The 12,181-nt window shown below is 40.5% G+C and overlaps 1 protein-coding gene across 1 annotated transcript in view; it reads right to left on the bottom strand.

Annotated features, from left to right (window-relative positions):
• Positions 1-12,181, bottom strand: part of LOC111862337 (ITG-like peptide) — a 46,598-nt gene that overhangs the window by 13,037 nt on the left and 21,380 nt on the right. Inside the window, exon 3 of the mRNA XM_023847638.2 lies at positions 102-222. Within this exon, the coding sequence (XP_023703406.1) occupies positions 102-222 (121 nt within the window). The remainder of the gene's footprint in view (positions 1-101; positions 223-12,181) is intronic.

The raw sequence follows: 12,181 nt of genomic DNA, 5'->3' as shown, positions 1-12,181 counted from the left end.
AGGTGATTCAGTAAGGAGACTCTCTTTACTGCATAATAGACTTAAAATGTGTTTGTTTCAAGTTGTCAGACTTAATGAACTTTCTCGCATTTCGTACTCACTTCCGTCCACGTCAACGCACACAGAGCCCGGACAACAATGCTCATTCGCCGTGCACTTCTTGCCGTAACATGGCTCTTCGTTCTCCTCCAGCTCCTGGAACACTTCCGCAGGACTCAACCGCTGCAACAAAAGAGTATAACCCTGCATTACTTTCCTTATTTTGAAAAAAGAAAACTTAAGCAGGTTTATGCAATCTCCCTGCTGTCTATGTTCCTGTGAATCCTCAACTTCTGAATGGCTGAACAAAGCTTTATGTAATTTGGAATGTATATCATGGCACCTGAGCCCACCTCAACGGCGTACTTCATCGATAGAACATTAAATTGTGTGTTATTTTTCGCGTGTTTTAGGTGGTGTTTGTCTTCCGCGGTGTTGTGTTTTTATCTGAAATACAACACCGCGGAAGGCAAACACCACCTAAAAGAAGCAATAAATAACACACAATTACTATCTAAGTTCTTGGATTATATGTACTTGTACGTTACATCTTGAAGTGCAGGTAAATTACTTGCATGTTTTCCGTACTATTCGCACATGATGTTATTATTAGTTTCTTGTATAATATTTAACGCTAATATGGATCCATATTAGGATATTTCAATAACACGAGACACAAATAATAAAAACTACCTGGGGATGGTCCAAAATATGGGCCGAAACATGTCGCTTTTATTGAATAAAATTAGTATAAACAATTAGATTGGTTTATTTTGAAATATGTGTTGTGTAGAGTTGACGGCCAGGTTATGACAAATCGTTACATTCGACAGCATGCGAACAATAAAGCCGTCATTATGTTATTTATATTTAATGTATCATTGAGTGGCATTAAATTAATTGTGATTACGTAGTTATTGCCGCAACCTACCAATGGGTCGTCAGCAAGAAACCATTAAATTATTAAAAAGAAAATTATGTACTCCATCTTGGAGCTGGCTCTGGTGTCCGGAGATAGGGACTAGCTATATCGATTGGGCCCAACTGAGTAGGTTTTACATGAAGACGGAGACAGAATCCATTCTCAGAAACGTTGGTTTTTATTTTTTTTTAAATAAACAGGGCGGTTTTTAGATAAAGACAAGACTGTGGATAATGTCCAAAAACATATTATTTGTACTCATGTACCATCGTCAGAAACTTTTAGATCTTCTCATGGCATTCTCCTGGACAGATTAATGAGGACTATGACATTTCGGTTAGGATGAGTGGTAACCTGGGCAGAGATCCAAACCGGTTATCACCCAAATATAATATTGAGAGATGCCTGCTCGGTCGAAATATCGAAATGGATTTTAAATAGCAGCGCCGCGCGTCTGGAGGGCCCGTCACTCTCTGGTGCCGTTGGAATTGAAGAGTACTTGGAAATCCCGAACTCTTAATCTTCAGTTTAAAGAACACTTTCCTCACAAGAATCTTAGAACATGCCCCTTCTGACTCTGTTCTAGTTTCTCGACAAGGATCTTGCAACTTTTCCTTCAGGCATGTAAGGACACGAATTTTCAACATCTTCTGGCATCTCAGCACACAATCTCACCATTACCTCTTCAGACATCTCAAAATACGATCTTTCTACTTACACGTATTTTCAAGCATCACAGTACACAGATATCTCGATGGTGTCTTCAGGCAAATGAGGATATCGTTTTTCCCAAAGATTACTTTGATAGCATCTGAGGACATGAAATTTCTAATTCATGCTAATGTTCACAGATCCGACGTTTCGCCCTTCTAAATTTACAACATATCTGAAACTAAGTCGTTACTATCTATATAGGAACTGAGGCGTAAGACTGTCATCGTCTTCATCATCAATAGCAACACAGCCATTGTTTAGCCATAGCCTTCCATAGAAGAAGGAAACCGTCCGGGTTTCACTTTTTTGGATTTCGCAACAATAATTTTTTACAGATGAATATCATCAGCCTTGGGTCGAACCCCCAACTAAAGGATCAGATCTTGTATTTATGACCCCCAGTGACGGGGTGGCCCAATTATACCCCCTGGTACCAGGTCTCCTTTTCGTCGCCTTCTACGGATCCCAGGACAACGGTGGAGGTATTCGAACCCGCCTTCATACGGAACGGCGTAAGACTGTAAGTTTGCGTATGCTTTGAATTTAGTTCCACTAAATCTACGTCCAAGGGGAACGTCACCAGTTCGAATTAGTAAATAAAAAAACGAAACAAACTCCGTGGCCTGTAGTTCGCAAGCGAGCTATACCGACCGAGCGACCACCGTTTGTCGGCTGAGTTAGTGCTAACATTTTTCGGATGGAGGGTGTCGCGTAGTCAGCGCAACGGATCCCCACGGCCTTTAATTTCAGTTTTATAGACCGGAGCCGCTACTTTCCATTCAAATAGGTCTTCAATTATCCTCACGAGGCTGAGTGGACTCCGTTCCAGTCCCACTACTTCTCAGAAAATGTGGTTGCGCCGGGAATCGAACCCTGGACCTCTGGATCTGTAGACAGGAACTCTAACCACTAGACCACAGGAGTCAGTAAAGGTAGCAAAAACAACGTCTTTGTCTTAGTTGCGCCTTGCAGATTGCGCGGTTCGTGTAACAAGTGATATTAGGACGATTATGTAAGGCGAAACGAAAGGAAGCAGCGTGGAGAAACTTAAGGACATCGCCGATAGGAAACAGTCAGGAAAGCAGGTGCCTGGTCCGGAATTCGCCCCTGGAACAACCAGAATGTAAGGCTGAAGCTCTAAGCCCCATATCGATACGTTCATTATAATACCAAGGAGAAAATATTCTGAGTGCGGCAAGAGCAGTATATAACAGTTGACCTTTCAGTTAATGATGAATAATACAGCAGGTCATGTGACAAATATGGCCTGCAATCATGTTCAGCTCACTGAGCAGAAAAATGTTCACTGAACTGCTAAAAATTTCACTGGGCAGAAAAATGTTCATTTAGTGGAAAATTTTTTTTAGGTGCCCATTTTGTGAGTGGGCGGCCCTGACAAAGCAATAACCTTTCAGCAAGTTGGCTTGCAGGAGATGGTACACGGTCTGTTGGTTACAAAATTTTAACGAATATGCTGTCAAAATTTTAATAGCTATGATGTCCATTTGAGAAGATTAATTTCTGCAGCAGTTATTGTAAGAAATTAACATGTTTTACGCTTTTTTGTTTCTTAAGCGATTTAATTTTGATAATAGACGATACAATTTGTAACGTAGAATACACCGAATTCGGTGCAAGAAACACTTATTTTACAGTTTCAGAGCGACAAACAGAACACATGAGCAGACGGACGGGTGGAATGTTAAATGCGCACAGAATCATAGAACGTGCCTGTATGCTAACAAATAAAAATGATGACAGGTTATGGATGAGGCACTTAGAAGATAATCAGGGAGCCGGGACTGTCGAGGAGTCGGAGTTGGAATCCCTGTAGGGACAAGATTTTTGTTTTCTCCATGTCGTCCAGACCGGTTCTGGGGCCCACCCAGCCTCCTATCCATTGGGTACCGGGGGCCTTTTTCTCGGTGGTAAAGCGGCTGGGGCGTGGAGATCACTCACCTCCAAGTAGTGTCAAGGTCAATAATACGTGGATCTATACGTACACTCCCCCATACATTTTCATGGCATAGTGCTTAATTAGTTAAGCACAAGGAAACCGTATCATTTTACTTTTAGAACATAATCAAGCATAAGAAACACGAACCTACGGTGGAAATATTTTGTACATTCATTTCAAAGCCTCTTCAAGTAATTAAAATTGCTTCTGGCCCTTGCCAGCGTAGTCATTCTCAAGTTCCAGTCCCGCGGGACTCATGGCCATATTTATTGCCTCAGTTTCGAGATTCCCCCAACCTGGAGGGCCATCTCCCCGTATTTTTATCCCCCAGGAACAGGGTGGCGCAGTTATACGTCCAGGCAATGGGTTCCCTTTCGTCACCTCCTACGACTGGCAGTGTTACGGTGAAGGTATTCGAAACCGCCTCCACATGGGCTACTCAGAACCGGCAGTAGGTTTACTATAAAGCCTCCAGCAGAAAGCGTTTGGTTGTTGCCGTGGAAATGTCTGAATTAATTGCGAGTTCTGACGTCATGAGTCAGGCGAGATAAGATCTGACTGCATTGCGTGTGCTGTGGGTGGAGTTGCAGAAATTCACACATTTCGACACAAAACTTAACTTCCGGTTCGTGGTCAGGAATTGCATAAATCATAATTAAGCGAAAGGAGCATGATGTAGTCAACAGGTCGCATTGCGATCTCGAACTGCCTTAATTGCGGAACTGCTGCCTTACCTCCCTAATTCTCATATTTCGATACTTTCGGAATTGCAATACGTGATCAATTTTTGTAATAAGATAGCACTGATGTGCAGAGACACTTCAGCACATCAAAAAACGGAGGTACCAGTTTCGGTCAGTCATCAATAAAGTTCCGAAATATATTTTTAAAAAGTAAAGGTACCCCTGTAACAGGCCGTGGAGGCCCAAAGGGTTGTGAGATGTTGAGACTCCCCCATTTTCTAGACAATCGGCCCACAGATGGCGGTGAGGTTGTCAGCACTACGCGTCGGCCGCCATTTACCCCTAAAACATTCCAATAATATTCCTGATACTCATTTCTGTTAGAGTCTGAGTTGACCCCAGGGTCATAGTGTGGCTGGAAGGGTTAGGTAAATTGAAAAAAATCCACCTCATCGGGATTCGATCCCGCAAGCTTCCGACTTGTATCATAGTGCCTCAACCAACTACGCTAGTGCGTGTCCCCTTGACCAAAAAGCAAATAATTTTAATAGAAAACTGAGCTTAAGCCCTTACTTTATCTTGTTTTATTTTGTATTGTGCATATAGTGTCTGAAAACTAATTGTATAGACAAATAATTACCCCTTCCCATCGTTCAGAGAACAGACGAAAAAAAGTAATAAAAGTATTTATATCGAAAATCAAGATTATAATATTTCCAAATTCAGAAGACTCAGTTCAGGATCCCTGGGAAACATATTTGCCGATAATGACACGAGGGCGCCCATCTTACTATATGAGTAGGGGTATTTCGGGACTCGTTTCATTCACCACGTCTGCATTTTAATACCAACTTAATTGTCTTCACAACAATAGCATAATTATTGGAAAACAATCCTTGGTGCCCTCTTTTGGTTCCTTGTTACTTGGGTCCTTGGGAACACCTACCTCAAAGCCAACGATCAGAGCCTTGAAGAACTTACAACACTTTTCATTCTGATGTCCAGAGAAAATATACGTCTTTTGCCATATTTTTACTAATTCTGTAATTATTGTCATGGTTGTCCATTCTCTTTTTTCAATATCTATTATCGGATGTCTCATCCGAGTGGTTGGCACTCTTATTTCATATTTAGGATGTCCCTTTTTCGATTCAGGTCTATAGGTCTGTTATCTTAAGTGACGCTTTTCCTATTTCTCCTCAGTAAAAAGTAAAAAAAGTAAAGTAACGGTATCCCTGTAACAGGCCGTGAAGGTCCATAGGTTTGTGAGATGTTGAGGCTGCCACATTTTCTAGACAATCGGCTCACAGATGGCGATGAGGTTGTCAGCCTTATGCTCCGGCCGCCCTTTACCCCCAGGAAGATTCCTGGTACTCGTTTCTGTTAGAGGGTGAGTCGACCTCAGGGCCATATTGTGGAAGGATTAGGTAAATTGAGAACATCCACCTCATCGGGAATCGAACTCACGACCTTCCGTCTTGTAGCATAGTGCCTCAACCAACAACGCTACCGCATGCCCCATGGAAATATATTTTGCAACAGCGTCTTAAAATATGATTTAAAAATTCCCTTTCAAATTCTTTCTAATTCATAATCAAATTCCAAAGCCGTTCTGTTATACTATGCAAATTGAAAGAGGGTCAGTAAATTACTCTATAATTAAAGTAATCTATACAGATCGATAAAGACAAACACGTCATAATATCCGTCTGTATTTGGAACGGCCCAGTTCAGAGTCGTTTGAGACAATTTAGGCATAGAGAATGCTCCGCTATTGCCCTATCACAAAATGCTAAGTACATAAAACCATTCAGAAAACTCTTTCACCATTGTTGTAAAATAGACCGACTAGCAAAGAATATAAAAATATCCATTCGATGAGTCTCTGGCTCTAAGAAACAAGTCTTGCCGCAAAGAGGAATTACGTTCTGTGTGAATCGGAAATGAGTTATCGATCATGGTCTTGTTACCATGGCAAAGAGTAACCGTGGTATCGCAGCAGGTACGATCCGTGTAGGAAGGAAAGTACGCCGCTCTTAATCTCAAGGCTTTATGCGTCCCATAGGAGAGGATTACTTAAGCTTACATGCGAGAAATATACAAGTTTAATTCAGGAAGGGCCAGATTTCCTAACTGAGTAATGCCTTGTTCCAGACAAACGTCCGTATGACCTACGTGGAAAAGACGCACGCTTACACAGTACTTTTAATCCTATATTGCAATATACTGAATTATATTTAACAGTAACTTACACTCAACGCACCAGTGAGGCTCATTTCCTGTTACTTACTCATATTAATTATTTTAAAGACCACGGTGACCATTAGCAGGACGTCAAATTAATTAATAAAACGAAATATTTCTTTTATCATGTAACTTGAAGATTTTTCATACAGGGTTTCCGGGTGGAAGGTATCCAAAATAAAATCACTATATCTCAGAAAGAATTTATTATACACATTAATGGATTACACCATTACAAAGGGAAACTATCAAAGTGTTTTTTCTGCGTATATAACGTTCTCAATAAATTTAAATGTGGATTCCCTTGGTGGCACGACAAATATCCATACTTGAAGTATGTTTGGTGTTACCATAGCCAAAGCATCCCTTATGGGGGCTCTCAGGTGTTGAATGTCGTCGATCTTAACCAGGTAGACAATGTTCTTCGCATAACCCCACAAGAGAAAATCCATTGGGGTTAAATTTGGCGACCTAGGAGGCCAAGCGATTGGTCCACCTCTGCCAATTCATATTCCAGCCATCTCTCTGTCCATGAAATTCCTAACATGGTGGCAAAAATGTGGCGGCGTATGCGCGTAAGCCTGGTAAGGAAAAAACTTTCAGACTTTTCTTTCCGACGACATAAACAGGATACGTGTATGACAATTAGTTTCAGAGATACAATTTTTTTTAATACCTTTCATACGGACACCCGGTATAGTCATTTTCAGCTTACGTGCGTTGTAGCGTTCATTTCAGTTGTTTGGTGATGATGCAAAGTGTTTGACTCTCTTGCGGATGATACTCATTTCTGTTCCAGAAAAGGTCTTATCAATCCCATAAGCAAAATTACGAATTCTTGCTGTTACATTGTTCTTCAGTGACGATTCGCAACAATTCTATCATACTTTACGCTCCGCTGTGTAACATCAGAATTTAATGCGACGTTGTAATATTACTTGATAACCAGTATAGTGTACGTAGGTTACATGCGTTCCAGTCGGATTTATGACATATTTCTAAGAATTTATTGGACGAAAATTTGTACATACAATAATATATTGTCTTGAGACAATGCTGTGTATGCTTGTGCATGTGTATGTGTGTGTTTACCTGCCTGCCTGCCAAAATTACATCCACAAACAAAATAAGAGACGATTACATTCGGAAAATGCTAGCTACGGTTCCGCAAAATGTCTTGCATTCCCAAAACCTATCTAAAAAATGTAAATGTGGGATTTGTGGTTCTCATAGCGGTGACCACGAATGTAACTTTCTCATAGTTTGAAACCGCACATTCTGGTAATATCTACCAGACTACACGGTATCAAGTCCCAAGAGGATCTAAAAAACGTAAAACTTAAAAAATACAAGGTAAAGGTAAATTTGTCCCTCTGCTTAATTAAATAAGCACCATACCATGAAGACGTATGGAGGAGTGGAGGTATAATTCACCAACATCGGCCCTAGATGGAGATGAGTGGTCAGCTTCATTCCCTTGCCAATTAACCCCTGATACCCATTGTATAGGTGACCGGATGGGCACTAGAGCCAGCCTGGGCCGCCTGGACGTTATGGAGAAGGCAAAAGCTTTTTTTTTTTCATTTCATGCATCCTGTTGTGTTATAATATACAATTTCTTTATTAAAACCGTCTCAACACAATAATGTTAGTGTCAGTGCCTAATTTGGCTCTGCTACACGTTTCGGCTACCATAAGCCATCATGAGGCAAATACATGGCTAACATATATACACCAGATCTATTACGAAACTTCAAGAATACTGAAGTTGGTATCTCATATAAGACAAAAAACAATATAAAACATCTGATAAAAATAAATGACGACAGAAATGATAAGTATAATCTTGGTGGGGTTTGCCAACTACAATGTGCTGACTGTCCGTTAAAATATGTATGACAGACCGGACGTACCTTTAAGGTCAGATTCAGAGAAAATACATGAAACATAAAAAATAACGGACAAAGCTCCAAATTTGCTCAACATACACGGTGTGTCCAGGATCCGTTAGGGCTCATTTTTTTTAATTTTGCCCTGCAATGCCATCTGTTAGCGAGTTGTGGCATTAACATTCTTGAAGTTTCAGCTGTGGCTGTCTATAATTTCAAAGCGCAAGCATCGCTGCATCACGTGTTCTGACCTTGAATGTAACAGTACTGTTCTGACGCCCGTCGGAAAATGGCGGTTGAACAGAGTCAACATCAAATTTTGTTTGAAGTTAGGCAAAACAGACGGAGAAGCGTACAAAATGATGAAAAGTGTGTACAGTAGTGATCGTTCGAGTCGCTCGAACATTTTTCGATGGTATGCTGTACGAGTATTTCGTGACAGCAGGGAGGACACTGAACAAGTCTCACTGAAGAAAATGTGAAAAGGGTGACCGAAATCCTTGCATCAGACAGATGTGCTTCTGCAAGACTCATCGAGGAGCTTTTGGAAATACCAAAAAGTACTGTGCATCAAGTTTTGACCAAGTATTTGGGCAAACGGAAGGTCTGTGCGCGGTTTGAACCGCACGCGCTGTCAGATGATGAAAAACATGCCAGAGTGGAACACTGCAAAGACATGTTACGGTCGGCCCAAAGTAATATAAAATTTACAAAATCGATTGTTACTGATGACGAGACATGGTGTTTTCAATATGAGCCTCTCACAAAGCGGCAGAGTGCAGCGTTGTTGAGCCCAAAGAAGCCGAAGCAAAAGAAAGTGCAAAAGCATGCAAAAGAGTCGAGTAAAGACACTGCTAACCGTTTTCTTCGATTCCAAAGAAATCATTCACAAGAAATTTCTGCCAGAAGATCAAACAGTTAATTCTGATTATTATCTCGGAGTGCGCAATCGTTTGTGGGCGAGAATTCTTCGAATTTGACCTGAATATCGAGAGCAAGGTTCCTCGTCGCTCCTCCACGACAATGCCCCAGCCCACAAATCGAAGATCGTGCGCGATTTTTTGGCCAGAAAAGGGATCACAGTCCTTGATCCTCCATATTCACCAGATTTGGCTTCAGCAGATTTCTGGTTGTTCCCAAAAGTTAAGTTGGTGATGAAAGGAGACCGTCACGACACCATCCAGGACATCGAAAGGGAATTTACCGCAGTTTAAAATGCGATTCCACAAAAGGTGTACAGTGACTATGTGTTGATTCAGAAGGAGACTATTTTGAACAAAAAGAGTGAAATTTTGAAAATAATTCACGTCTTGTATTTTTAATGAACACAGTCCTAACAGAACCTGGACATAGTGTGTATATTGGACACCACATATGAATATAGTACGATAGACAAAACATTAGAAGTTCTATATATCGGCAAGAAAGGCCGAACCGTGGATACTTATGAAAGATTTCACATTTACAAAATCTGCAAACTAAATTTGCAACTGAATGATAATTTTACCGAAATTTTTAACCCTATATATGATGTAATCATTGATACATACAAAACATAATATACAGTCATACCCCCTTTCCCCCCACCTTACCACCACTTCCGCATACATCTTATCTCCACTTCCTCCTCCCCCCCCTCCCTCCCTTGCATTGACTTTTAATATACATCACCAAATCAGTAGTTGTTTACTTTCCCTACAGAACGGAAAATATTTTGTAAGATGAGGCACCGACTACATAGTAAGTAAACAATACATTATATCTTCAATACCAAAATCAATTGTTGATTAAAACAGAATTTGATACTATTACTTTCATATCATTTTCAGATTAACATTAATATACTACATCTACATCACGAGCCTCCAAAACAGTTTATTATATATACGCAAAATATATGATACTCCAATTTGTCCGTGGGAACACAACAAAATCACAAAAACCAACGACTGACCTGATGAGGTAAAGCATCACACGAATAATTTTATTCTTGTTTCGTACTATAACTTTTGTTTTATATAGTGTAATTTATTGTATTTTACGCCAAGTATTTTAATATAATTAATATTTTAGTACCCTATTATACTGGTACTGCAGTTCAGTGGTGTATATATGTTAGCCATGTATTTGCTTGATGATCGCTTTTAATAGCCGAAACATGTAGCGGAGCCAAACTAGGCACTGACTTTAATATAGGTGTGTTGTGACGGTTTTAATAAAGAAATTGTATAAGACAAAAACTCTTACCCCTACCGGAGATCGAACCCCGATACCTCGGTCTCCAACTCGTAGCCTGTCACTATACCGGCTAAGCTATCTCTTTCGCAATCACTGTAGCTACGGGCTATGGGCTGGACGGCTGGGATTCGATTCCCAGTAGGAGCAAGGAAATTTATCTCCTCCACAGCGCCAGATCTGGCTCTGGGGCCCACTCAGCCTCATATTCAAGAAGTACCCGGGACTCTTTCTCGCGGGAAAAAGCGGCTGAGGCGTTAAGCTGACCACTGTTCTCCATCTAGTGCCGAGTCAAGAATGCTGGAGCCATATCTCCATTCTGCCATACATCTTCATGGAATTAAGCACAGGAACAACTCTGTCTTGCGTATCAGATACATAACAATGATTGAGCTTCTCTGTATGGATGTGTGACTTTGTTTCTTATCATAATATCTTTCGAGTGTACTTGAGTATAATATTTGCTCCCAACGGGAGTAACAGCAGGTTGAAGAGTTGCGTAATGAGGATCTCTATGACGTGAGCTCTTCCATTCGGACCACCAAATGAAAGAGGATGAGTTTTGCGGCGTATGTTGAAGCCCTAGACCAAACGAGAAATGTATGAAACAATTTGATCGGGAATACTAAGGGACAGATTTCGCTTGGAAGACGTATGTGTAGATGGGAATGCAATATTAAAATGGATCTAACGGATAATATTAAAACGGATGTCATAGAGTGGATTAAATTTTATCTTCGGGAGAATTTCATGACCCTGTGACTACGATAATAAACCTTCAAGTTTCATAAAATATGAACAGTTTCTTGACTAGTAAGTGACTATCAGCTTCACGAAGAGGATTCTGCCCTATGGAGTTACCTAGTGTCTGTATGTTTATATGAAACATGGTACGAGTGAATGTGAAACTGTAGTGACAAACTGCAGCAAAATGAGGCACAATTCAGTTTCCATTGCCTCCAGTCACAATTCATGGGTTGGTCTCCTTCAGTGAAATAACATTCAGTTAATTATCAACAAATATGAGGTAATGGCCCACTCATTAAATTTTGAAAACTGTGTTATTTCGAGAGTGACCTTGCTTCCTTCTTCAGATGATTCTAGTGGTTAGCTTACTAGCCTAGTATTCGAAATGTCTCGGGTTCGAGTCTAATCATCGACACTAATATAATATTAAACGAAAGTATTATTAAAATATGAACAATTCTGTCTTCTTCGATATAACGTTGTGTAGTATCGTGAAAGTTAACAGATGTTTCGGAGTAATATATTGGCTCCATTTTCAAGATGAAATATCAATATCTGCTTGCCATCTGCTTCATGTTGGTTACATGCTCGGCTTTCTCTTCAGCAACAAATATGGTGGCGATCTCTCCTCCGAAACGTCGGCTGAATTTCAGTTGACCATACGGCGATATATCCCAGAAGACATCACTCCTCATAGGGATAGTTGCGAGAACAGCAGTTCATACATAGCAATACTGTCAGTATAATTACA

This window comes from Cryptotermes secundus, unplaced genomic scaffold (genome assembly GCF_002891405.2).
Source record: "Cryptotermes secundus unplaced genomic scaffold, Csec_1.0 scaffold408, whole genome shotgun sequence".
Taxonomy (NCBI): Eukaryota; Metazoa; Arthropoda; class Insecta; order Blattodea; family Kalotermitidae; genus Cryptotermes; species Cryptotermes secundus.
Note: the sequence above shows the minus strand (reverse complement) of the source record. Positions and strands in the feature narration are given on the sequence as shown.